The sequence below is a fragment of the Apiospora marii genome (genome assembly GCF_038362585.1).
Source record: "Apiospora marii strain CBS 49790 chromosome Unknown utg000001l_segment0_segment0, whole genome shotgun sequence".
NCBI classification, from domain to species: domain Eukaryota; kingdom Fungi; phylum Ascomycota; class Sordariomycetes; order Amphisphaeriales; family Apiosporaceae; genus Apiospora; species Apiospora marii.
This window is the reverse complement of record NW_027117372.1, coordinates 3281783-3307880: the sequence shown is the minus strand read 5'-3', so window position 1 is coordinate 3307880 and position 26098 is coordinate 3281783. Positions and strand designations below refer to the sequence as shown.

Below are 26098 nucleotides of genomic sequence, written 5' to 3'. Positions count from 1 at the left end.
CCTCGGAAACGTGAAACAATGCGCAGGGACCCCATAATTAGCCGTCCTTGGGCCACCCATTAGCGGCGATCGTAAGGTGGTTGCTGCTGATCGTAAGATTGGTTGTAGTCGTTTCGTTGATACGAATCATGGCCGCCCTGATGATGAGAGCCACCAGACTCATGACCGCCCTGAGGGGGGTAGGACTGAGGTGGCGGCGGGTATGAGGGCGGCGGTGGCGGGAATGATTGAGAAGGGGGGCCAGAGCCGTACGTGTTGTGCTGCGAGGGTGGTGGAGGGTACTGGTGTTCCCTGAGGGCCACTAGTATACTGGCCTTGGCCTGGCTGGTATCCGTGACCTGAGCCCTGGGGTCGGTAATCCTGGCCTTGACCCTGGTCTGGCTGATATCCACCACCTGGTCCCTGAGGTCGGTATTCGTGAGACGGAGGTGGGTTGTCATGACGTGGCGGTTGATAACCTTGGGACGGGGGCTGGTAGTCGTGCTGCGGCGGCCGGTCATCGTGGCTCGGCGGCGGACGGTCCTGACTGGGAGCTGGGGGCATACCACCCGCAGGAGGAGTATGCAATTTCCCTTGATCTGGGGTGCCAACACTGACGCCCTCGTTTCCAATGTCGTCGGGCACAGTGATGCGGACGTCGGGCAGGAAACGTTGGACCTTCTCCTCCACCTTGTTCTGCACGAATACCCAGCTGGACCGCTCGAACTTGCGATGGCCACCATTCACGATCTCCAGAATCTTCTCCCTCAGAGTCTCTTGCACCTTACGCACGAGACGGCGAATGCTCTCGACCAGCTTGCCCTTGATGTCATCTCCAAGTCCCCGAGACGTATTCGCCTGCGAATCGAGCGAGGAATCGAAAGGATTTCCACCTAGGATCTTCTCGAGGGGTCCTTGGAATTGGTCCGGGAGAGCCTCGAAGAGACTCTTCTCAATGGTTCCGAGAATCTTGCGGAACTCGAGTCTGACTTCGCGATGTACTTGAGCTATGCCTGTACTCAACTTATCACTAATCATCTTGGAGAAGCCGCCTCCGGAGCCTCCGCTGCTTTCGCCATCGCGGTTGAGATCTCGTGAACCCTCTTCAGGCTGCTTCTTGTGGCCGAACAAGCCTGCTACTCCCTTGACAAGACTCTTGATTTCATCCTTGGCTCCGTCGCCCAGGTCACGGGACGATGTGTTGCCGCGAAGCCACTTTTTGATGTGCTCCAGCGCGATTCTGGTGAACTGCTCCGCAATGGGGGCATGCTGGTTTCGCAGGATGGCGCCCACCTTTTCCTTGATCTCGGGACTAATCATACGGGCCTTCTCCTCGGGGTTGCGTGAGCTGTCCTTGACGGCATTGCTCAGAACGCCCAAGAAGCCGTCGAGGGCGACTGGCTGGCCACCGGACTCCTTGCGGGCATGCTCGGATACGGCGCCAATGGCCGCGGAAAGGAAACCTCTCGCGCCGTCACTGAAAGAGTCATGGTGCTCGCCGGGGCCGCCTCTTGAGCGCTCAGACTCGTGGGACCCTCCTCCTTCGGTCAAGTTCAGAATCTGTTGCAGGTCACCCTGAGCATCGTTGGTGATTTGGGTGAAAGAGCGAGTCAAAGTCTGGATCTCGTTGGCGAATGGCAAGGAGCCGATTCCGTACGAGTCAGGAGGAGCTCCATCCAGCGATCTCGAGTCGGAATGCTTCTCCCCCGACTTATCAAACAGCGCGCGGAAGGCTTCAATGACCTTGTCCTCGAGGCTGTCCACAGTCTTCTGCTGGAAGACGTCTATCTCGTTGGTGATGAGCGGCTGGATCTGTGGGGCCAGCCCGTCGACATATTTGTCGATGTGCTGCATGACCACATCGGGGATGCCATGCTTGCTCTTGCCGAGGTCAGACTCGGACATGTCTGCTTTAGGGTGGTGTGGAAACGAGAGCAACTACTTTATGTAGGTAGAAGGATTGAGGGAGAGAGGATGTCTACTTCCAGTAACAGATACAAATTGGCTAGACCCTTGCTTGAATGATAGAAGGGAGATTTGGTGGTTTATTTACATCAGGTTGACTACTTAACCTTGCTTCAAAAAGGGGACCCGCGGGGGAACATGGAAGATGCGTAAGAATGGCCCCGCATCCTTTACCCAATGATGCATGGCGCGGCACTAGGTGGCAGGTTTGTTTCAGTTGCATTCTACGTCACTCAAGCTTGGTTCGTGACTTGGCAGACTTGTTGCCCGTGCCAGCGTGACGCAGGCGCCTCGTCTGGGTATTGGTTATTAGTGCTTGGTCAAAAGTCATATCTCAGGTATTACATGGGCATCAAGACATGAATGAACAATCTAGTTCAATCAACGTTGACAGCTCGGAAATCGACACCGAGCCTAATGGCCAATTAGCAGGGCAACAGGGCAACGTGGGCGCTTATCGCCGTGGCCCACAGCCTAATCCCTTGCTGGGCTGGCGGGGTTATCGGGATCCCTAACAATCCGACATGTGCATGGTGGGATGAATCTAAGCCACCAAGTCAGGTCCATTTGCCTAAGTAAAACGCGACCGAAAGAAACCTCGCAAGAATTCTTGATCGACAGTTGACCTCCGTTTTATCTGGATACTTCAACCCTGAGAAAGTCAACATGTCTGCCCTGCCCGAGACCTTCGACCGTGAGTTTGCGCCATCCCAACCCAGCGGAGGGAGGCCCGAGCCTTAAAAATAAAAATCATAGCTACCCCGCCAAAAACTTAGTATTTTGAGCCTCGAAGTAGAGTCAACTGACGGGTGCTTTGTCCTTGGTGCTGCTCTAGGTCCCGTCCATATCGCCGTCATTGGCGGTACCGGCCTCTACAAGATCGATGGCTACACCCCGATCGCCCAGGTGAACCCCGACACCCCCTGGGGCAAGCCTTCTTCTCCCATCCTCATCCTCGAGCACGCCGGCGTCCCCATCGCGTTCCTGGCCCGCCATGGTGTGCACCACCAGTTTGCGCCTCACGAGGTCCCCGCCCGCGCCAACATCGCCGCCCTCCGACACATCGGTGTGCGATGCGTGATCGCCTTCTCCGCCGTCGGCTCGCTGCAGGAGGAGATTAAGCCCATGGACTTCGTGGTCCCCGACCAGATCATCGACCGCACCAAGGGTATCCGCCCATTCACCTTCTTCGAGGGCGGCCTCGTCGGCCACGTCCCCTTTGGCGACCCCTTCGACTCCAAGATCGTGGACATCGTCAAGGGTTGCGCAGCCAGCATGAAGGGCGACGGTGTGAAGCTACACGAGAAGGGAACCATCATCTGCATGGGTAGGTCTCAAGGCGTAACTTTGGTACATTGGGTGCATACAAACCACTTTACTAACCACCTATTCGCAAAACAGAGGGACCCCAGTTCTCGACCCGCGCGGAATCCAACATGTACCGCGCTTGGGGCGGATCCGTCATCAACATGTCGGCACTCCCCGAGGCGAAGCTCGCCCGGGAGGCCGAGATGGCCTACCAGATGATCTGCATGGCCACCGACTACGACTGCTGGCACAGCACCGAGGACGTCGACGTGTCCATGGTCATGCACTACATGTCGACCAACGGCCAGAACGCCCGCCACCTGGTCGGTGCCGTGCTCGACGAGCTGTGCAAGCAGGACAACAGCGACTTGGTGCAGGCCAAGCACTGGGAAGGCCAAAGCAAGGGCGCCGTGTCCTTCATGACCAAGCCCGAGGGCCGCAACCCTGAGGCGCTCAAGAAGGTCCAATATCTCTTCCCCGGCTTCTTAGAAGATAACTAGGTCTTGAAAGTGAATGTACAGACAGAAGCGTGCGCCCTTAAGGCCACATCGTTCCCAGATAACATTAAAATACTGTAAAACCTTCATTTGATGGACTTGACTCTGCTAAATCGGCACCAATGGGTTGGTTGATCCTTCCCTTCTTGCCGTGAGTGAATGCGATGGTTGCTGTTCCAAACCATGCCGTGATTCGTTCCAATTCACCTTTAGAGCATTTGCAAAATGTATTGCGGGTAATTCGGCAAGGGGCGCCTGGAGGACCCCTTACACAGGTTCTTGGCCAGCATGGTTTGGAAAGGGGTGGTCCGATGACGAAGATGGCAATGTCATTTTCAAGTCAACCAATGCCGCCTCTGTTGTCTCGAACACTCGCACGTAAAGTGCGGACGTCATACAATACCTCGGCCGGGAAAATCTCTAAAACTAAGACATGGCAGCTTACTCACATCACGACTGGTCGTCTGACTGAAGAATATCTTCCTGCCAAGTGCCGTGACTGACCGAATTATATAATATGAGCAATAGCTACAAGAAGCAGGCTCATATCACAGACAGTATCGCTGTGAGACCTCGAGTACGATGTGTTGAGTTTGGCAAACCATTTTCTATAAGTCTATGGGAACATTTTGTTGAGCTCATCTCGTATCATAGGCTTGAGGTCTTCGAACAAGGACGAAATATCGCCTCTTGAGATATCAATGTAAGAGTACCAGGAGAATGTCAAGAGACTATGCTTAATCTGCTCAAGGCATCTGCCTAGTGGTCATCAAGCTACAGTGTAAGATGTGTTGTACACCAACCAACCTTGTGCCGGGGGTCTCGCTCCTTTCTATTTGCTGTAACAGATAGATAGCTGCAAGGGGCATCGTATAAGATCGCCTCGAGAAGGCTGACAGTACATGCCACTATTGCTTTGCGTAGTAAGGCTGTATACGCTTCTATCTGAATGCGGAAAGTGCGGTGAGTAAGCAGTCTGCATCTTCCCAAAGCTCGATGCCCAAGCTTGGTCTTTATAAGCTGACCCCTGAGACACCCTTCGGTTGCCACCAATTCCCATTGGTACATCCTCCCCAATTGCTGTCAGCCACAGTGTCACAACCACACCAATCGCTTTGCCATCATGTCAGGGGCGCTGACACATTCACACAGAGAATACTCAACTGCATATAACAACCAGGGGAAGGCTTGGATACTAATATCAAGTGAATGCCCGATTATAAATGAGGAGACAATCCGTCTAAGTTGGGTGTGATCGACCCCTGATCATTCGCTCGCATTCAAAGCTATACACCTATAACAAGATGCTCGCAAGACTCTCCCTCTTCGCTATCGGGGCCGTTGTCCTGCAGTCCAGTCAGGGGCTTGCAGCACCAAGTTCTTCTCCTAAGCAGCAGCCTCGGGCTGCTGCCATCGACACGTCGACCTTGAACGGCAAGTTCTTTGTCGGTTACCAGGCCTGGTTTCGGAAACCGAACGAAGACAACGGCAACTCTCACTGGACAACGTAAGCCTTTCGATGTTCGTTTTCAGTAGTACAAGAAGAAACATGAACTAATATGGCCGTTACAGGGACCTCCCTACCCCGGAGGTAGGCCACGGCAAGTAGTAGCGAGATTCCACGAGTCGGGATGTCGTTATTAACCCAGACGTTTTCTAGTTGGCGTGGATACGGTCCCAGATGTCACTGGGTACCCTCAAGAATGCCTGTTTGATACTCCGTTCATCAAACCTGACGGCAGTGCAGCACAGTTCTATACCAATGACTGCGAAGGGGTCGTAGACCTTCACTTCAAGATGATGTCGGATCAAGGCATCAGCGGTGCCTTTCTTCAGCGCTTCTATGAATACATCAACCAACCGAATGGCGGGTGGGACAAGGTAATTACTGTCATGTCCACTTACCTTTCCACCTAAGCTTGTGGTTAAGAAAGAGACCTCATTGTCAGTTTCAGATGCTTACTGACACCATTGATTAGATCCTCGAGTATTCCAAGACGGCGGCCGAGAAGTATGGCCGTGGGTTTGTCATCGAGTACGACCTGAACGGCGCCGCGACATCCTCGAGCAACATCACGGCGACCTACCTGGCCGATCTCGCGGCCCTATCCGACATCGTCTCCTCGCCAGCGTACATGCGCCACAACGGCAAGCCCGTCATCGAGATCTGGGGCATGGGCATCGTCACGTCCGTGAGCCCCTCGGACGGGATCGCCATCGTGACGGCGCTGAAGCAGGCGGGGTACTACGTGATTCTGGGCGTGCAGCAGGCGTGGCACGCGGAGCTGGTTGAGAACCAGACAGGTTACGGCGACGTCTTCAAGCTGGCCGACATGCTGCAGCCGTGGACGGTGGGCTCGTACGACAACGACAACTACCAGGACTTCCACGACGGGCGGCAGGCGGTCGAGGACAAGAACGCCCTGCAGGAGCTGGGCATCGCCAGCAGCATCGTCGTCTGGCCCGGCGGCGACAACCACAACTCCAACCCGAGCTCGCCCTTCAACCCGGACTCGCGCGCGCACGGCGACTTCTACCGCAAGCAGCTCGTGGGCGCCGTCGACCTGAAGCCCACCTTCATCTTCGGCGCCATGTTTGACGAGAACAACGAGGGCACGGCCATCTACCCCATCCTCCACACCAAGGACTTGCCCACGAACCAACAGTTCCTTGGCCTCGATGACGATATGGCAGCGGATGCGTACTTGACCATGGCTGGGGGCGCCGCGGCCAATATTTCAGCTGCATGGGCATGAGGCGTGACTGAATATGGGTACAATAACATGACCAATGAGAATGACGGCTGAGGCTGGGCGAGAAAGGGGGGGGGGGTGGGTATTACCAAGAAAGAAGAAAAAGTGCCTGAAGAGGGAGCCGAGCCCATTGGCCTTCAAATATGTATCATAATGATACCTATACCACTAGATCACATCTGCTCTTTCTCTGGTCCTCATATTATCATTCCATCTATTTCGTATCCGCATTCTATCATCCAAGGCTCAACAGCTAGTCTGATGTGAACAAATACCAATTCCCCCTGCCAGCAAAGTTGGAAAACCAAACTTATGCAAGACTTTCCCGACTGCGTCTATACTCATCTGTCTTCACAGTAACCTTTTCCTCCATCCTTTCGATGTCGCTCTTATGGACTGTGTCTACGTCTCCGAACAGCTCGGCAATCTCCTCCAAAGACTTGCCCTTGGTTTCTGGATATGCAACGAAGAACACAAGTGCACAGAGGGCATTAGTGAGAACAAACAGGATCTGAAATGATTTTAGTGATTGCTGACAATGGATAAAACACAAGGTATTCCCCACATACATAATACTTCCAGCCTACGGCCGCCAGGGCGATGGGAGAGCACTGGGTGATGACTAGGCTTATCGAGTAGTGGATGACTTGCACAATAGCATTTGCTTTGGCTCGTAGCTCGGTGGTGAAGACCTCGGGGCTGTTCGCAAGGGTTTTAGTAGCCATGCAGTCGTATACATAACGGATGAACTTACGGGATAATCCAGGTCATTGGTCCCAATAAGGCCGAATAGTTGGCGGAAACCGCAAAGATACACGCTATCAGCCCGCGTTGAGCAGCAGCATTCGTTGGCATGCCAGGTTGGGCAGGGAAGACGGCGGCGATGACGGTGATGATGAGAAAGCATAGCGAGAGCAGAGCAGAGCTAGAAACCAGAATTGTCTTGCGAGGCACGCGATCCACAAAGAACAGCGAGGCGATGCAGGCTATCGGCCCAACAGTGCCGTAGAGACCACTGATGAGAAGCTGCTGGCTTTCGTCGTACTGAAGGGTGGCGTAGATGGCAGTCTGGAAATACTGCACAAACGAGATACCCGCCAACATGGCGGCAGCCCAGACGAAAGACCCGACAAAAAGGCGCCTTCTGAAAGCCGGTGTCTTGAGGAGATCGCCCCAGGAAAGCTGGTGCTGCGTTCGGACTTCTTGGGCAATGTTCGCCTGTATCAAGGCAAATTCGGATCGGCACCACTCGTTGTCCTCAGCACGGCTGTAGTGGTAGTTCCGGAACGCCCTCTCGGCCTCCTCGGTACGGCCCTTGAGCAACAGCCACCTTGGTGACTCGTTGAGAAATAGCACGCCGGCTGCGAGAATTAGAGCAGGGAACCCCTGAATGGCGAACCCGAGCCTCCATTGGTTGGGATTACTCCATCTGCCTTCGCCCACGCCGGTCCAGAGTGCAATGAAGAACCCCCAAGCAACCATCATCTGGTTCACTGCCGTGAGTCTAGCCCGCTCATGGGTCTACATATAGTGATCATGTCAGTAATCCTGTGTCTTCAGATCCTGCTGTAGCTAGCGGATTCAATTACCTTTGCGATCTCGGCCGCATATACGGGAGCAACACCCGTGATCGTCCCAACGGCGAACCCCACCAAGAGCCGGCCGGTAACAAGCATGGCAACGTGCGCTGCACCGGCCATGACGGCAGCCCCAATGACCCCCCATATGCAACCGAAGAGAATGGCTTTCCGTCTTCCGAGGCGGTCACTGGTGATGCCGACAGAGGCACTTCCAATCCATGCCCCTGCCTGGTAGATGGAGACAATAGCACCTCGCAGCGAGGGGTCCGGGTTGCCGAAATACTGGTTGAAGGATCTCAAGGCAAGACTGGGCGTGATAATGCCCGAATCGCTAGAAGGAAGTCAACATGAGCCCATGCTCGGACATGTTGATGCGCAGACCCAGGGATTGTGACTTACTAGCCATACAAAAAGCCGCCAAGCCCAAGGAGTATAGATGTGAGAAATGTCTTACTGAAGACTTTGTGTCTCGTCATCATGTCCGGTTATTTCTTGGTAGTGGAACTTTTCTGTAATGATGATTGAGCAAGATATCCTTGGACTTAGGAGTTTCAGGAATAGCAATGAGCCATGATGAGAAGCTGACATCTATCGGATCCCACAGCCTGACACCCCCGCATTACACAGGGGTGAAAATGCTCTTCGGCTACAACCCCACGGGGAAATGTATTTGTAACGTCGAATTGCATGCCAACGCTGTGGGGAGCCAAGTGATCTAGTCGTGACATACTCCACAAGTGCGCCTACCCTAGCCAACTGGAATCCTACAAAGCCGAGCCAGTCCAACCAAAGTCACGGAGTACAGATCCAACAACACTGGTTACGATAATTTAAAAAGAATATACCGCTCTTCTAAAGCATGGACTGCACGAGGCGCAGAGATCTGTTCAAGCGTTGTAAAACAAACAAACAAACAAACAAACAAATGCAAGGCATAGTCCTTCTCTGGATATCACAACCAGCATCCCATATATGCAAACAATGTCTGAGACTGGCCGGTATCCGACATGCATTTGTCAGGGTCTACTAAGAACCAATCAAGAGACACATTCTACTTCCAAAGAGTCGACCAAGGACTTTGCAGGATATATAGGAGATCAGAGATTTGCCAAGTAAATATCGAGATGTGATTACGACGAACCGGCTTTGGATTCAACAATATCACTAAGTCTGAGACTGTATCGTGATTCAAGCATCTGCATTCTCAGGACGACTATGCTCTCATTCTTCTCTTCCTTACTTCTCACAGGCTGTCACTGTGACAATCCATGCCGGTATAACAAAAATAGGGGGTGGCAGACTCGAATAGGGCTCTCCCATAATTGCCACACAAATCATGAAGATGAGCATAGTCAAAAGTCTATTTTTTTTGTCTAATAAATATTCAATAAGTACAGTTGCCCACAAGATCATGAGTATAGAATCCATGTGATGAAGTGTTCCTTTTGTGTGACATGATCTCAAGACGTGGTACAAACTCTTTGACTTATCCCCTATTTACATTCCTCGCCACAACTGATGACGAGCGAGAGAACCACACGCTAATACAAACAGGGACGTACATCACTTGCCGTACGGCATACCCAATCGGCACCCTACCTCCCACGTCGCCTGTGGCCAGGCCAGAAACGGGAATCTGGGGAAGAAGTGCCGGCCAATCTGCGTGCGTACTCTTTATCTGCAGACACGTCTGCAAATAGCCTATACTACCCCAGATTCCGTAAAATCCCCGAGCCAACCAGATATGCGTCTCCGGTATATTTGCATAGATTGCTTTCTTGTCATGTGTATGTAAAATTACTGTAGCCTTCTCGCGAGACTTCTCTAGCACAGCATGCCATAATACCGCCAAAGCTATCAGTACTTGGCACGGCTCCTGTAAATCCGACCTTGTCCGGCACTTACAGTATGTCTGCTGCACAACTACCCGGTGACATGGTGTTGCATTGGGACCCTGCCGTGTACTTTAAAAGCCGCAGTCTGCCGCGCGACCTCCTGAACTTGGCAGATATGGGTTCTCGTTCAGTGGTCTCTACTTTGATTCGTCGAACTACTTAGAGCCTGCGGGAATCATGAAGCTTAACCTCATCACCACCTTGGCCTTTGGCCTCTCAGCCAATGCCCACTGCATCTTCCAGGTAAGGAAGGCGTAAACCCCTTTGGCTGCTTTGGCCAGTGTCCGGCCTCCTTTCATCGAGCACCATAACAACAAGATTTCCTATATATACACATGTATACACATATATACACTGAATTAACCACCATAATTCCCCCGCACCCACAGAAAGTCTCCGTCAACGGCAACGACCAAGGCTCCCTAGTCGGCCTCCGGGCCCCGCGCGACAACAACCCCGTCTACGACGTGACAAGCCCCGACATCATCTGCCAGAAGCCGGGCAGCACGTCGACGCAAGTCATCAGCGCCGCCGCCGGCGACAAGCTGGGCGCGTGGTTCCAGCACGTCATCGGCGGCGCCCAGTTCCAGGGCGATCCGGACAACCCGATCGCCAAGTCGCACAAGGGGCCCGTGACGGCGTGGTTAGCCAAAGTCGCCGACGGCGCTGCCGGGACCGCGCAGAAGACGGGGCTCAAGTGGTTCAAGGTCTGGGAGGACACCTTCGACACCGGCAGCCGCAAGTGGGGGGTCGACAACATGATCGCCAAGAACGGCTGGGTCGAGTTTACCTTGCCGACCTGCGTCGCACCCGGCGACTACCTGCTACGCGTCGAGGTCTTGGCTCTGCACTCGGCCAAGAGCCGCATGGGCGCCCAGTTCTACATGTCGTGCGCCAACCTGCGCGTCTCCGGGTCCGGCTCCTTCACCCCGTCCTCGACCGTCAGCTTTCCCGGCGCCTATCGGCAGGACGACCCGAGCATCCTCGTCAACATCTACGGCCCCATGGGCCAGCCCGACAATGGCGGCAAGGCGTACAGTGCGCCTGGTAACATCCCCGTTATCCAGTGCTAAGCATAGTCTATCGTTTAGAGATGCCGCGAGTCCCAACAGGCCCGGGCCACGCAGCTTCGAGGTTGGTTTAGTTCCAACATGTGGTTACAGGAGTAGGATGCAGTTCACTTGGTTGCATTAGAACTTGATGCATACATGCAGGAACATGTTCCAACACAATTTCAAAACTTGCGAAATAGTTGTGTGATGTCATGTGGTTTCGTATATATCTTCATTTCCTCTGGAAGAAGTGGCCTGGCACCAATATGATCACCACAGGAATCTAGACATTGACCCGTCATGTCTATCGCCGCCCCAACGCCGTGCCAAATTTGTACGTAGCTTGTGTGTGAAAACACAAGGCATTGGAATTGTCCGCCGCTATTACCTTCCCACCTGAGGCTTTTTGCGCCCTTTTCTAATCCAGTTCCACATCAGCCAAAGCTTCCGTAATGAATCCAGCATCAGTTGGTGGCGGTGGTGCTGTTGATACATGGCTCCGACTTGCTACCGTTTCTGGTTCGGGCGTGTCCGGTGCTGACTCTTTGGGGTCCACGCTCGCCCAATCAGTGTCTTCTTCGCCCTCGCTTCGGCTTCCTTCGCTATCCGTCTCTGGCGGGGTTTGTATCCCACCCAATCTTTGAGATGACATGTTCCGCTTCATCATGCACATTTCGACCGATATTCCAGGGCCGAAAGCGCATCCTACCACGTAATCGCGCACGCGGCCGCCAGGGGCCAGCGCATCCATCTCCTTGCTCCGCAACCGGTTCAGGACACTGAAGATGGTCGCCGAACTCGAATTACCGTGGTTCATATACGTGTCGTACGAGGCGCGCATGTGCTCGGGAGTCAAAGATACGGCTTTCTCGGCCCCCGTCAGGATTGTGGCACCACCCGGGTGCATGGCCCAGTCAAAGTCGGCCGGGACTTGGTACTCCTTGGGCATGGTAGGGACGTCGGCCATAAGCTCCGCAAATGTCGGCGCCAGCGAATCAGCCGCTATTTGAGGTACGCGCGGCGACAAGACCACCTTCCAACCCACAGGGTCAACATCGAAGCCCAAGTCGCCTTCTGTATCCGCGATGATCTTGTGCTCCCAGCCCAGGAGGTTGAAGAGCGGATCGGCCCTCTGTTCGCCGATTCCGTTGCTGAGAACGACGGCACTTCCACAGTCGGAGAACAAGCAGACCCCTATCCTCGTTTCTTGCAACTCGTTGATGCTGTTCAATTCGCTGCGGACCATTGTCGTGCTCACTTCCAGAGCTACACACAGAATGCGAGCAGGCTTTCGTCGCATCGTATGTCCCAGCGCCAAGCCCCCGGCTATGCGCAATGCGGCGAGGCCACCGCTGCATCCTACGCCATGGAGGAGGACCTTCTCCACCTGATGGCGTATGCCGAGTCCCTTTGCGACGAAGTGGTCGAACCCAGGGTTGGCGCTATCCGTACACGTGGTGGCGACGATGTGGGTGATCTCGGACAAGTCGAGTCGCGCCTCGGCTATGGCTTGCCTCGACGCCTCAATGGCCAAAGGAACGCCATCCGACATGAAGGTCTCATGCAGTTCGCGTATTGAAGGCGCATCGGGCTTATTGACGATAGGGTGGTCCGAAGTACCAATCGAGGATCGTGATTCGATGCCGGTAAACCGATTGATTGAGAGGACCTTCTTCATGCTACACAATGGCTGTTAGGTTCGATCTAGTGTGTCGCATCGCATCTGGTTAAGGTTGGACTTACGCCGCCGAATCAGGGTAGTGGCCATCGGCAAGCTTCTGGACTTCTTCTGGCTTGAGACCGTACGGGGGATACTGACTGCCGATGCCAGTGATGGACAGGTCCAATTCGCCAAACGAGTTGTCGGTCGTTGCCATGGCGTCAAGGTTTCGAGCCGAACCCGAAGCTTCCAATACTTCCAACGAATGAGTTCGGGACACTCGAGCTCTCCTTTCCTTTTTTGGAGCTTTGGTCGTCGTCGCACAGCTTAGCTATGCTCCCACAAAAGCTCGCGATAGCTATATGTCTGGTTGGCAAGGGCAGGAATGCACAAAGCTGGAACCAATTGGTAACGCACAAAGGCAAGACTGGTGAACAGAGAAGACACCGGAACTGTAGAACGACAATGGTACGTCTGTAGAAAAGTGTTGGGGGGGTTGTTGGAAGAACGACGACGTAACAAAGGTGGCGCTTGGCGGGCTGGTTGAGCTCGAGGTGATCTAAGCTACCTACCCTTTTATTACTGGAAAGGGAAAACGAAAGGAAGCGATGACGGTGCTAGACCTCTAGACCTAGGATGAACGGTGAGAGGAGGCGATAAGGCATGGCTCTAACATCTCGCATGCATATACATATATACAGACACAGACACACGCAGGAAACAGAAACACTTGTGTGTTAGCGTAACAGGGTGAGGGAGAAGCAAAGTCAAGCCAATACGTAACCGGTGGCAGAAGCTGCCGGGGCTGCGACACGTAGCCGCGGTTGGGCCAGTTTCATCATGGGAATTGATGGAAAGATACTTATTCCATCATGTCGACGTGACGCTATGCGTGCCGCCACGCTGCTGCGGCTGGGCTTTGCCGATGTAACCTCCCTCTCGCCCCTTTTTATGTGTGCATATACAATCAATGCATAGAATATACCGGCATTGGCCTTCAAACATGAACTGACTGCCACGAAATCGTACAATTGTTGCGTTGCGATCAAGCGAGGGCGAGAGGGGCGAAAAATAAGGTGAGGTGCACAGGGCGCGCACGTAACAGGCCATAGCTTCCTGCAGGCGTTGAATGGAGGGGTGCTGGGGGTGCCTGTGTCTGTGCCCCGCCCTCTAGGTGCTGAACCTGTGGGGCCCTGGCCGCCCTGTCCAATCCTTAAATGCCCCTGGCTGGCATCTGCTTGCTGGTTGTACCCAATCTGCTCGATGCAATTGGCAATTATGAAAATCTCACAACAATGTGGATTGCTGATAGTAGCAATTAACATGTGATTCGAGTTCACAGGGCTCCATTTGATGGCAATCTATGTACTTAAGGCAGGGAAAGGAGTCTTCCGCTTCGTCTACATTTCTTATCTGCATGTTACCGGTTCGGAAGTAACACTCCAGGCAATTGCCAAGCTAAGGCACGAGACCAAATCCGCCGCTAATGATTCATCATCATCTTACAGCCGACGGCTATAATGGGCCTTGCGACTATCGAAGCGCAAGCTGACTTGCGACCAATCGAAGTTCTAGAACCCGCAGCTTACTAGGAGGGCGATGTACTACATACCACACCTCTTCACACATATGGCACAGGCAGGCAGCGAGACAGAGAGAGAAAGGGGGCATTCACAAAAGGGACGAGTACGGGGTAGTCAATGGACAATTGTACGAATTAACTAATACTCTGAGTATTCTATATTTACTTGCTTCCTGTCGACCAGACAAGTAAACCGGCGTATTACACCCGTGCCATCACTGACTCGGCCCCGTCAAACATCATTCGCTATCTTCCGAAGATGCTGTCCATCTACGAGACAGCATCGTCTATGGAGCTACAGTCTTGCCCTCCGCCCCCGCGGCGTTGGGCTGCACATCACCCACGAACTCGGTCTTCTTGAGCGCGTTCAGGTGGTCCTCCTCGGCGTCGAGGTGGCGGAAGCAGAACCAGAAGGCGATGCCGCCGACCAGCGAGATGGCGGCCGTGGTCACGTAGTTCCAGACGAGCAGCGGGTCCGTCGTCATGGGCACGAACGCCTGGCCCAGCGCCGCCGAGATGGCCGACATGAACAGGTTGACCGACATGACGAGCGACTTCATGTTCTCGGGCGCCTTGCTGAACGCGTACTCCATCGACGTCACGTTGGTGAAGATCTCGGCCAGGCCCACCAGCACGTAGGGAAGCGACTGCGCCCACACGTTGAGGTCGATGGCGCCCCCGCAGTCGGTCGCGTACTTGCCGCACGGGTGGCGCGAGTAGATGACGTGCTGCATCACCGCCGCCGCAATCATGGCGAACATGGCGAAGAAGAAACCGGTCGTCATCCGGCGGATGGGCGTGAAGTTGAAGCCCATCTTGCGGAACAGCGGGTAGACGCCGTGGTCAAGGAGCGGGATCATGACGATGATGCTCAGCGGGTTCAGGTTCTGGATGACATCGTTGGGCGCACCGTCCAACCTCATGGAACCCGCTTGCGCCGTCAGGTTGTTGCTCATCTGGTTGTAGGCGAGGAAGAAGATGGGCAGGAACAGGAAGACACGGCAGGCCAGAAGACCACGGCGGACTTCGTCCACCCAAGCGTCGTCGTAAGTCATCCAAGCCGGGCGCTGCTCGACCGGCACGAAGCTAGGCTTGGCCATATCCCAGTTAATCTTGAAGATGGACGGTGACTTCTTAGTCGCGTAAATGACCATTCTCAGGAACTTGCTCAGCACCGACCCGGTAGGGGGCGTAAGGCGGTAATGCTTTCTGTTGGACCAGAGTACCAACGGCGCGAACAGGAAGAGGATGGTGGGCAAGAAGAAGGCCAGCCAGAAACTGTGGTACTTCTCCACGAAGACCATGGACACCTGTCCGACGACAGCGCCGACGTTGATGGCAAAGTAGAACCACAAGAAGATTCTCGAGTTGGTGACGGCCGGGTCGACAATGACCCTTTTCCCATTTTGAACCTCGACTCTCATGTGGATGTCCTGGTTCTGTTCCGCCAACAGAGGGGCGATGTTGGCCTTGAAGAGGCCTGTTCCACAGCAGAGCGTAAAGAGACCAAGGAAGAAGGGCGCGAAGGCCGCGTCGCCCGAGTCGAGCACCGCTGGTGCTGCTCCAACGGTCAAGAGGACATGCGCCAGCATACCAACGGCGATAGCAATGTGGATAACTTTGTATCGGCCATACTTGGCATCCGCCAGCCAGGCACTGTTATGTTGGTCAGCCGTCTTGGCCCGTACTAACTTATCGACACAGTATAGGGAGAGCAGTAGTCGGAGATGAAGAGAATAACACTTACCCAAACAAAGGCATCATGTATGCCCAGAATTGGTTGACGAGACTGATGGCCTGGCTCGCCCTCATGCCCATGCCCAAGGCGCCGGGCAGGTATTCGTTCTCGTCCATGCCGGGGACAAGCGCACCGGTCCGGCTTCCCGGCGGGCGCGCGTTCCTGACGAAGTTGGCGTACAGGACGTAGGAGCCATAGTAGCTGAAGCGTTCGCAGAGCTCGGCGAAGGCGATGGTGTAGATGCTCCAGTTGATCTTGCCCGAGACGCGGCGGAGCGTGTGCATCTCCTCCTCGCTGGGCGCCTCGGGCGAGTCGTAGCCCTCGGATGTCGAGCTGTGCTCGGCGACGAGCGGGGCCTCCTTCTCGGTGCCCTGGAAGGTGGCACTGGGCACGGCGGCCTTGGCCAGGATGTCATCCTGCAAGGCGGGTGCGGCGGCCATTGTGTCAACTCTCTTTTTCTTTTAGCCCGGAATGCCCAGGTGCGGCTGAAAGTCTAACTTGTTGCTCGAGCCGAGGCGTAACAAGGGGGGATAGAGTTGTGGAGAGAGAGGACGCTGCAGGTGCGAGCTTGGACGTGGGAAAACGGCGGCCGCAGGCGAGAAGATATACACGACTTTGGTCCCAGCACCTCGGTAAGTCTGTCTCGCCACGGCGATAGATAACAGATGACCTGGGCCAATCCGGCCACCCCAGACCCTGTCAGCTTTTATCATTTCGAGAAGGTCCAAGACCTGTCGTCTTCCGTTCGAACCATGCTGGGCGGCCGAATGTTCGGCGCGCCATGGATAGCCGGCTGCTTCGCCGCCCCCAGAAGGGCCCTACCCTTGGAGAGCTTGACCGATATGGGCAGGTCGCACAGGTCGCCGTGTTCTTGGGCGCCTTGGAAACTGGCCACTGGGGTCTTAGATTTTTCTTGGTCCGGCTGGCAACATGAAGTTTAGCCTAGAGCCCTAGAGAGCCCGCCCTCCAATAACCAACCGCACGTCCTGGTAGGTCCAATCCCCGGACGCGGATGTTTGTGCAATTTCTCGGCATCCATTGCCAAGACATGCCGAGTCCCGTATCAGTCGAGCAGTCCTTGCCTGTTCATGGGGGTCCAGGGATAAGGTTGGCCGCGTGGGCTCGGCGCCGAGGCTGGGCGCAGCGCTGCCGTCCAATACGAGCGGGGCCGCCGAAACCTTGGCCGCCCCCTAGATTCGGGAAGGCAAACACTTGGCCATGCGATTGGGCCTTGGGACATTCCTGAAGGGGAGATAATCATTTGTTTATGGGATCGATAATGGCATGGTGAACCTTGTCTGGCTGCCAACCAACGGCCGGGCAGCTTGCTTTTATCCTACTTGCATGCGACTGATCACACGAGCGCACCAGTGGCAACATGTGATAAGGCGTTTCCCCAGATCTAGCGAGGCTTGTCGGTACAGTAGTCACTTTTCCAATTATGTAGGTACACCATATCAATTTGTACGGTCGCTCTGTTCCGTCCATGGCAGGAGCACCCTTATCAGCGAAACATTGCCATCCATGGTCGCCGACGTTGTTCGCCGGCGGCCCGAGTATCTGACAGCTGGAGTTCCTGCCGACCTCCTACACATGCTGTCCTCCTAGTTATATTGGTTGCAGTCCTTGCCGCAAACCTTCTTCCACTTCCGGATGCACATTCCCAGAGACCGGGTCAACTTGTCGGTGTCCCCTTCGACAGCCTTGCTCTTGCAAGGTAGGTGATCATCGATAAATCCAGAAAAGGCCTGTACCCAACCGTATTGTTAGTTATGTAGCGTACGTGAACGTTTGTTGCATGTTTTGCCCAATTATTGCGTTTATTCTTTTCTTACCTGGCCGACTCCGTCGACGTTGGTCAGGGCCGACACCACCGCTTCGCCGGCCTCTGGGTACTGTTTGCGGTGGACGGAGAGGTCGCCAGCCTTATGAGCCAGTATGTTGAAGAGCCGGTGGTGCGCATCCACGAAGCCCTTGAAGGCCCCCAGAACGTCGTCCCCTCGGGCGCCGCAATAATTGGGCGAGCCGTCTAGTTTCTCCGCGAATTCGTGGGCTTCTTCGACAGCGACGTGCATGGTATCTACGCAGGTCTGATAGCAGGGCGCGAGAAGAAAGCAGCGTCAGTTCTACAACAGACGCAATGTATACACATACGCATACTTGGTGATGGTCAAAACTATGGCAAACTCACATTCAGCGGTCCCTCACCTGACTGGAAGGAAGCGCAGCTCTTCACATCCACCTTGCGCGCGTCGCCCTGAAGCTCTGTGGCTGCATCTCGGAAGGCATTGAGCGTTGTAATCAGCGCATCCGCCGTTACGGCAGCTTGGGCCGTAGCCAGGAATATCGCGAGGCTGCCAAGGAATCGCATAATGATGCTGGTTTCGCAGAGAAAATGGACTATGGTGACTTGGTTTTGGAAATATATGATACCATTCACGTTGGTTGTCGTGGGTATTGAAACTAAAACATCCTTGATCTGGATCCCTCGCCATATATATTGTTCCTATACAAGACACTAAGGATGGCTATCGACCCTTGTGGCACAGGCAAACAACAAGACAGTTGCGAAAGGAAGGCTTCGTCAACCTGACCAAGGTGAGCCCGACACCCAGCAAGGTCAATGCCTACAGTGTTCGGCAACCATTAGCCCAGGATGTAACTCAACCCGGTTAGTTACGAGTAAGGTAGCATCCCGAGAGTATTGAATGCAAACCGAAACGCCCCATTAGGTCCAAAGTTAAGGCAGGAGTAGTATACACCATGAGAATGAGATCGCAGTTCTATATGTGTGTAGGTTTGAATCCTTCAGGCCCGAGATCACCTGGCCGGCGGCGGAGAGCACCGGAGCAGCCCCTCTCTTTCACGCCGGCTCAGCATAGCGCCCCAGCCTTCTATTAATACAAGGCCAAATTCAGAGCGCAGGGTGCCGCAAGGGTACATGAACCACCAAGAGAACTCGCTCATGCTAACTCGAAGCGTCGCGCTGATGATCGCAGTGCGAACTATGCCGGGACCCCAACACGTCTCAACGTAGGCTGCGTGTCCAAATCTGTGATCCCCTTGCTGGCTGAGATAGCCGAGTAGAGTGGTCTTCGGACCCAAGTGTTGGGGAAATAAAGTACAAATTGTGCAGTACATTTGCAGATCTCCCCGTAACATAATGGACATGCTCTCCTAGCAGATTTGCGATCTGGACTTGGCTCTTTCGAGCCGGCTTCCCGACACGATAGAAGCCTGCCCAGAAGGCAGCCATAAGACCTGGTTGCTGGTATCTTTCGGGCCTTAGCTGTGAGGCTGTAGACGAAGCATCTGCCGTACAGAAGCATTTGAGAATGGCTATTGCACCGCATACGCCAGGCGAAGTCCTGGCGGAGCAGTATTATCACTGCTCAACCCATCGTGCCCAAGACCAAGAATGCCGGCCTCGTATTGTACAGTATACTTCAATATACATCAACTTTGACAATTGGTGGCGGGAAAGCTCCCGTCCTGTCAGAAAACCACGCCGAATAACGCCTAGTTGTTTGCCAAGACAAGTCTTTGGTTTCGTATCATAGACATCGATACCGATATCATCGTCAAGGCAGGTCGACTATGCAGAGTTCAGGTCGATGGGCAGAAACATCAATCACGGAACCATCAATACCGCGACCACTGGCCTCGTGCCCGGCCTCGGGTATGGCTTCTGTGGGGAAGAGCCACCAGCCAGCAACCGTGTCGATACCCCTATCCTCAACCGTGGTAACCGCGGGTTGCTTGCGATGCCCGCTCCAACGCCACGGCTCGCTCAGAAGTTTCCAGAGGGACCTCCGATCTACCACTTCGAAGTTCTGCTTCGACATGCTGCCGCCGACCATGAGGCGGATGTCGACGGGCGTAGTCCTCTGGACACCAAAGGATTTGACCAGGGACTCCCAGTAGGACTTGTGGTACCCCGAGTCAATCCGACCTCGGCAGATCTGCTTCAGATCCGGGTCGATGTCCCGCGGGTCTTGGGCCAGCCGGTCGAACGACTTGCTTCCCGAATAGAGGGGAATTGAGCGGTTGTAGTAGAAGTCCGGGGTTGGGCTGGGCTCTCCTGGCACTTGGTTCACGCGGGCTCCGGCGTACACGGTCAACTCGAACCACAAAGATGCCAGGCTCTCGAGCGTCTCTGCAAAGGCTGTCTTCCCGGGTCCGCGGATCACCTCCTCGGTGTAGTTGTCCCAGTCGATGTGCAAGGCCAGATTCACAATGCCGACGCCCTTGCAGTCATGTGCCTTGACATCGTGCACGAAGTCCACCAGCAGCTGGAGGGTGGAGAAATACTGTATGTGCAGGATGTCGAATTCCGGGTTGTAGAGGAACGTGGTGTCCGGCTTGGGGAAAGGGAATATCGAGCCCTGCGTGGGATAGAGATAGCAGGGAACCTTGACGCGATAGAACCGGCGGGCGACCTCTCTCGCCTCATGATTCACAAAGAATAGATCCGATGGGGCGAGGTACTTGGAAGCGCAGATGCGGTAGGTGTCACCACTGACTATGTTGCCCAAGTCGTTGTGGGTGGTGTACGGAGGAGTTTCATCCCCCGTCTCTCCACTTCCGCCATTGGGCGATGAGAGGCTCAGGCGGACCTGAATAATGCGGTGACGCTCTAGGAAGCTCTGGAATATCTTGACCCGGATCTCGGGAGGCAGACGAGGGAAGGCCGAGAAGGCAGTCTCGGGCCTGTCCGGGCAAGAGTGGCCATACTTGTCGTTGAAGATACGTCTGGTGAACTCGGATCTCATGTTGGGCTGGATGATGGGCCCCAGATTGGAAGGCATGTGGATTCCACGATCAAGTAGGAGCAGGACCCAACCAAGCTTTGGAAGGTGCACAGGGCTTGATTCCCACAGGAACGAAGGGCCTGTGGCGGCTTGCAGGGTTTCAGGGCCTTGGGATGTCGCGTATCCCTTGGATCAGAACGCCTCCACGCTTCAAAGATGAAGAATATTGAGCCTGTTCTGAATTTCTGGTCTATATACGATTGGAAAAGAAACCGTTATGACCAGATCTATTATTTGAATGTTTGCGAGATGTCACGAAATTTCAAAGATGGACGCCTCCAGCCCCTGATAATCAGACGGACTTCTTCCAGGGTAGCTCCGGGCGCACTTGGTCGTTTTCAGCGACAAAAAAAGTACCTACCTACCTACCCTGTACCGTCTGAGCTACCCTGTACCCCACCCCCCGCCACTATTACTCAAGCTGCATGTCCGAGGCTGCCTGGTTGATCAATCGATTAACATATTACATCAAATGATACACTTATACTCACGAATCGCAAAACACCAGATCGACGCTTTGAGACCTAGAACTCCCGACCAGCCATCCCCTGCGTAAATAAAGCCGTGATTGAACGAGACAGCAACAGCAACAAAAAGAGCACGCCATCCGCCCCCCGCTTCCTCGAGCGCGCCCCAACCGAAGCAAAGCAAACATGACAACTCCCGCAACGACCAGCGCCACCGCCCTCGCCGGCAGCAGCAACAGCACGTTCGACTTCCCGCGCGAGTACCACTTCCCGCCCTTCTTCACGCGGCAGACCAACGTCAACACGCGCCGCGCGCAGCTCGAGAAGTGGTCCTCGCTGATCCTGGCCTACTGCGCCCACCACCGGCTGTACAAGCTGTCGCTCTCGGCCACGGCGGCGAGCAACAGCAACAGCGACAGTAGCAACAGCAATAACAACAACAACAACAACAATGGCGCTGAGGCCAACGCCGAGGACCTGTTCCACAACCGGAGGCTGAACCGGCGCCTCAGCACCGCCGACGCCCGCGAGGTCCTCGACTTCATGCGCAAGGAAGGGCGCGCCGAGTTCGTCGGAGGCGGCGGCGGCGGCGGCGGCGATGGTGGTGGAGGAGGCGATGTCGCCTGGATCTACTGGAAGACGCCCGAGGAGTGGGCCAAGGAGCTCGAGAGCTGGGTCGACGAGACGGCCCAGAAGGGCACCGTCCTAACCCTCTACGAGTTGACCCAAGGCGAGGATACACGAAGCAGCAGTAAGTGATCTGACCATTTCTTATCTTTACCCAAGACCTGGTTGCGGCGGACTGGGACGACTAACACGCCACAGCGTTCCATGGTCTGGACCCTGACTTGCTGCAAAAAGCGCTCCAAGTGCTTGTCAAGCGCGGCAAGGCACAAATTTTCGGACAAGAAGATTCGCAAGGTGTGAAATTCTTCTGATAGCATCTCAAGTTGCCGTAAATACGTCTCTTCGTGATTCATGTGTACAAGGCTATGCATATTATGCTACATAAAAGCGTGACACCCAGGCAAGTTCGACACAAATTGCGCCGAAGCAGACAGTCCCCCCTCCCCCATTGCCATACTCCATGCTCATGAAATTACTCGGGTATTGGATATCATGGTGCTTAGGGTCTAGGCGCTGTTGAAGAAGTTCGTGACAAGATATTTCGTGTCGAAGGTGAGCTCTTGCCTCATGACAACATCCAACAGCCAATCCGAGGCCACCACTCTGGGCTCCATATTGCCTTGTCGGGCCATATCTTCGAACTTCTTCCACAACTTCTTCTCCTCGGGGTTGGCCGTGCTCAGCAGATAGACGGGGTCTGGGCCCTCGGGGTCTTCGTCAGGGTCGGTGGGCTTGATGGTGGATCCGCTTCGAGGCCCGTATACCAAGAACTGGGCCCCGTTGGCTTCGGCGATAACTTTGTAGCTTTCGGTCCCGTTCTTAATCGAGGCTGTGCAATAGATGGGAAGACCCCGGAGAAGCCTGCCCTTATTCGCGGCGGCTCTCGCCACCGAAGTCTGCAGCTTGAGACCCATCTTCTGCTCATTCTCCTTATCTTTGAGGAGGTAGTCGGTCGGCGGTGGCACTTCACCAGTATCCAGGCATGTCTCGATCCAGCTCGACGACACTACGGTGGCGCCCCTGGACAGGTTGCGGAGAAACTTGACAGTCCGCACCAGTTGAGGGGCAACCAGATAGTCACATACGTTTCCATCGCTCACAACAGATATGCCCATTTCGCGTAATTTTCGCTGTGCAAATACATCAGTACAAGTCCACATTGGATGGGTCCGGCCATACTCACGCGATCCGCGTCTTCCTTGTGTTTGTCGTTGACCCATCTCTTGAATCCCGTAAGGATCACCCTTGCTTCGATTTGCTTCAGGGTTGGTTTGGTTTTCTTTGCCGGGCGCTTCGCGACAGGTGCAGCCTCGTCGTCGTGATCATCCGAAGGCGGTGCAGGACTAGAGACACTTCGACGATTCAAATGCTTCTTCTCAATCAAATCCGCCGCTCGCTTGCCACCCCAAGGCTGGCCGTCCTTTGGTATACGTTTCTTCTCCTTCTCGTACAATGCAATATCGTCAACCAGGCCGGATAATCTGCTGCGAGCCTTTTCCTTGGCACTGCGGCTTGACGAGGAGACTGTGGACGGTGTTTCGTTCTCTTTTCCGGTACGTACATGGCGTTGTTCGCGGGCAGGCGTAGCAAAGCTTGTAGCTCGCCTCTTGGCTGGCCGCGGGCCGCCAGATTCCTCGACTGCATAGTCTGCAGCCTCCGCGTCATCGTCCTGCATGACGTCGAAATCTTTGCGAGTGTGCCGGCTTGCAGCGTTGGCGGAACTGTCGGCATCCGCGTCCTCCTCAGCTCCTTCCAGAGTTTTCCGCTTGCGCTTAGAAGCAGACGCAGGCTTCTTGGGCCTGCCACCTGGGTAATACAGAGCCTGCAGCTTGTCCACGTCGAACATCGTCTGGCCAATGACCTCGCCGAGATTGGTGCGTTGGGGGAAATGAGTGTACTTGCTAACCGTGAGGCTCTGCATCTCACACTTGGCGTAACTTTCTTCGATCCAAAGGTGGTTGGCCATTGAAATGTTCCAATCACGTGCAGCGTCGCACTTTTCACTGTTAGCTCGCGCAGTGATCAGATGAGTGTTATCGGCCTTCATCGTCTTTGTGTAAGTTGCGCCCGACGCGGTGATGAGATTCTCAAGATAGATACGCGCTTCGCCTCCATAATTGGACACGGCAATCCTCATGTCCTGAAACCCGGGAATGCCATGCCTGGGGATAGGGTAATGAAGAAGACGATGGGTTGGAGTCGTCCATGCGTTGTGGGTTATGAGATGATAGAGCCAAGACAGGTTACCAATCGGTTTACTGGCGTGTGCTGCTCGAACGTAGTTGTCTCCATCTCGGTAATGACATATGAACCAATCACAGTCCTCAACATAGTCTGTCAGTTGGCCCCCACCATCGCTGATGAGCTCTTTGACAATATCCTTCAAGCGAGCGCTGATACTGAGATCTGACGAGAGCATGACCTTTTTCTCTTGAAAAATGGTGAGCTTGGGGCGCGACTCTGCCTCTGAATCAACTGGTGTCGGGATGAAGTCCGGCCTCGCAGAGGTCGCACCTTGAAGGTGCTGGCTGGAAGGAATCGGAATGTTGCCTCCAGGGTGTGCGCGCAGAATTTCAGGGTCGGGTAGGAGGTAAGGAGCAGGATCGATTCTTTTTCCGAGTTTAAAGCAATCATCGAACCAATGAGGCAGAACAATCTTGCACTTGAGGTTTTTCTGCAGTGCCATTTGACACTTTGGGTGATCCGTAGATAGGGCGCAAATGTGCGTAACAATCTTAGTCAGGTTGTTGGATTCTGTACCGCCCATGGCCATGGTGGCACCGATGATGGACTCCTTGTCGGATTCGGGAATGTCGGCGCAAGAAAGCACGACGTCCGAGAAAATCATTCTGGGATCGGGGGAGTAAGGCCGTAATTGCGCCTGTTTGTTCTTGGCCAATGAGGCCTGGATCCAGTTGGATTTGACGACAGGTATCATCATCGAGGTGGCCTCCGTATATTGGGGGAAGTCGATTGTGTTGGACACGATATGCGTCGCAGCAGCCAGGGGAAGCGAGCCGTCGCGCTTGGGTTGTATGACTTCGGCGCCATACTTGGCTAGATTTTGGGACAACTGCGTTGACGATGTCAGTCGGCGGGCTTCCTAGCGACGCGAAAGTTACGCGTGGGTATTTACCTCTTGGATGACAGTTTCGCTGAGCTCTTTACTTTGGACAAAGGTGAAGACGCAGAGATCAAACAGCTTGGGGGGTTCCCCGTCCTGGTCGGCCATGTTGAACGCAGTAAAGACAAGGCCAACTCGACCAATGCCGGTTTATTTCCTTTGCACGTGCAATCTGGAGGGGCGGGCGAAGGTTGGTGTTGGTGTATAACGAAGGAATAGCCGTGGCGACATACGATGCGATTGGGCCAGTTGTGGTTGTGCTGTAGTAATATTGCAATAGCCACCGAGCAGGAAAACACCAGGCAAGTGTTGCAGGCAAATGGACTAGAGGTCCAAATGTTTAATTACGGATTGGGTTGATGAGCCGGGGGGAGGAGCTGGCAACATTAGCAAAGAAAAGACGCGATTACGGAGGCACTTTACCCTTAACAGGGAATACGAAGGCAACCGCGACGCGCCCATTAGCGCACTTCTGTCGCCCATTCACGTGCCTGCAGGTGACGTCTCCCCTAGAAGAAGTTCTAGAGCCCCCTTAGCTGCCTATCATGACCCCGCTTCGATGCATGACATTAGCCTACTATCCTGAGAGCCCCACTGCTGTGTGATATATGCAATAGTAGTACCAGCACCAGCAGGCGTCGTTTCAATTGAGCCATAATGTCCTGGCCATCTATTCAGGCAGATACGGGGCTCGGTCGCCGCATACCTCGCATGGAGGCCTTATGTATGACTCGACTGAACATCAAAGAGCTCCATCGAAGGACTAGACCGATGAAGGACAGATGGATGCCTCTTGCTGCTGAGTCCTGACCAACAATGAAAGACCTACGACACTAAGGATGAGATATCATTGGTTGGTCTGCCGCAATGACGTCCCGTCTCATGGTTGCACGGGATATGACTCAATCCTGGGATAAATGACCTGCGAAAGAGCCATGTTTGTTATCAAAGCCGACATGTCTGCGCGTCAAACTTGAAGAATGTTGTGATCCAAGCCCTTCACAGCGTCGCAGATGAGCAGGAGTCCTGGGCCAGTAATAAGACTCTAGGCTACTCAGAC

At 54.4% G+C, this 26098-nt stretch overlaps 11 protein-coding genes across 11 annotated transcripts; 4 read left to right on the top strand and 7 right to left on the bottom strand.

Annotated features, from left to right (window-relative positions):
• Nucleotides 1-159: 159 nt before the first annotated feature.
• PG985_001064 (uncharacterized protein) lies at nucleotides 160-1884 on the bottom strand (the record flags this gene model as incomplete). Its single annotated transcript, XM_066820833.1, has 1 exon — nucleotides 160-1884. The coding sequence occupies one exon, from the start codon at nucleotides 1882-1884 to the stop codon at nucleotides 160-162; it is 1725 nt and encodes a 574-aa protein (XP_066691712.1).
• Nucleotides 1885-2610: 726 nt separating this feature from the next.
• Nucleotides 2611-3752, top strand: PG985_001063 (phosphorylase family protein; the record flags this gene model as incomplete). The annotated part of the gene is made up of 3 exons (XM_066820832.1): nucleotides 2611-2638; nucleotides 2780-3271; nucleotides 3346-3752. 3 exons carry the CDS (start codon nucleotides 2611-2613, stop codon nucleotides 3750-3752), a joined length of 927 nt encoding a protein of 308 aa, XP_066691711.1.
• Nucleotides 3753-5053: 1301 nt separating this feature from the next.
• PG985_001062 (uncharacterized protein) lies at nucleotides 5054-6505 on the top strand (the record flags this gene model as incomplete). The annotated part of the gene is made up of 3 exons (XM_066820831.1): nucleotides 5054-5256; nucleotides 5399-5630; nucleotides 5729-6505. 3 exons carry the CDS (start codon nucleotides 5054-5056, stop codon nucleotides 6503-6505), a joined length of 1212 nt encoding a protein of 403 aa, XP_066691710.1.
• Nucleotides 6506-6812: 307 nt separating this feature from the next.
• Nucleotides 6813-8561, bottom strand: PG985_001061 (uncharacterized protein; the record flags this gene model as incomplete). Its single annotated transcript, XM_066820830.1, has 5 exons — nucleotides 6813-7013; nucleotides 7072-7201; nucleotides 7257-8023; nucleotides 8092-8413; nucleotides 8482-8561. 5 exons carry the CDS (start codon nucleotides 8559-8561, stop codon nucleotides 6813-6815), a joined length of 1500 nt encoding a protein of 499 aa, XP_066691709.1.
• A 1593-nt stretch (nucleotides 8562-10154) lies between these two features.
• On the top strand, nucleotides 10155-11050 carry PG985_001060 (glycosyl hydrolase family 61; the record flags this gene model as incomplete). Its single annotated transcript, XM_066820829.1, has 2 exons — nucleotides 10155-10220; nucleotides 10367-11050. 2 exons carry the CDS (start codon nucleotides 10155-10157, stop codon nucleotides 11048-11050), a joined length of 750 nt encoding a protein of 249 aa, XP_066691708.1.
• A 397-nt stretch (nucleotides 11051-11447) lies between these two features.
• On the bottom strand, nucleotides 11448-12906 carry PG985_001059 (stilbene synthase 2; the record flags this gene model as incomplete). Its single annotated transcript, XM_066820828.1, has 2 exons — nucleotides 11448-12708; nucleotides 12773-12906. The coding sequence occupies 2 exons, from the start codon at nucleotides 12904-12906 to the stop codon at nucleotides 11448-11450; spliced, it is 1395 nt and encodes a 464-aa protein (XP_066691707.1).
• A 1652-nt stretch (nucleotides 12907-14558) lies between these two features.
• PG985_001058 (uncharacterized protein) lies at nucleotides 14559-16449 on the bottom strand (the record flags this gene model as incomplete). Its single annotated transcript, XM_066820827.1, has 2 exons — nucleotides 14559-15927; nucleotides 16019-16449. 2 exons carry the CDS (start codon nucleotides 16447-16449, stop codon nucleotides 14559-14561), a joined length of 1800 nt encoding a protein of 599 aa, XP_066691706.1.
• A 1164-nt stretch (nucleotides 16450-17613) lies between these two features.
• Nucleotides 17614-18380, bottom strand: PG985_001057 (uncharacterized protein; the record flags this gene model as incomplete). The annotated part of the gene is made up of 3 exons (XM_066820826.1): nucleotides 17614-17757; nucleotides 17845-18099; nucleotides 18201-18380. The coding sequence occupies 3 exons, from the start codon at nucleotides 18378-18380 to the stop codon at nucleotides 17614-17616; spliced, it is 579 nt and encodes a 192-aa protein (XP_066691705.1).
• Nucleotides 18381-19590: 1210 nt separating this feature from the next.
• Nucleotides 19591-20781, bottom strand: PG985_001056 (uncharacterized protein; the record flags this gene model as incomplete). Its single annotated transcript, XM_066820825.1, has 1 exon — nucleotides 19591-20781. The coding sequence occupies one exon, from the start codon at nucleotides 20779-20781 to the stop codon at nucleotides 19591-19593; it is 1191 nt and encodes a 396-aa protein (XP_066691704.1).
• Nucleotides 20782-21473: 692 nt separating this feature from the next.
• Nucleotides 21474-22225, top strand: PG985_001055 (ESCRT-II complex- vps25 subunit; the record flags this gene model as incomplete). Its single annotated transcript, XM_066820824.1, has 2 exons — nucleotides 21474-22038; nucleotides 22113-22225. 2 exons carry the CDS (start codon nucleotides 21474-21476, stop codon nucleotides 22223-22225), a joined length of 678 nt encoding a protein of 225 aa, XP_066691703.1.
• A 195-nt stretch (nucleotides 22226-22420) lies between these two features.
• On the bottom strand, nucleotides 22421-25146 carry PG985_001054 (uncharacterized protein; the record flags this gene model as incomplete). Its single annotated transcript, XM_066820823.1, has 3 exons — nucleotides 22421-23044; nucleotides 23098-24987; nucleotides 25051-25146. The coding sequence occupies 3 exons, from the start codon at nucleotides 25144-25146 to the stop codon at nucleotides 22421-22423; spliced, it is 2610 nt and encodes an 869-aa protein (XP_066691702.1).
• Nucleotides 25147-26098: the final 952 nt, after the last annotated feature.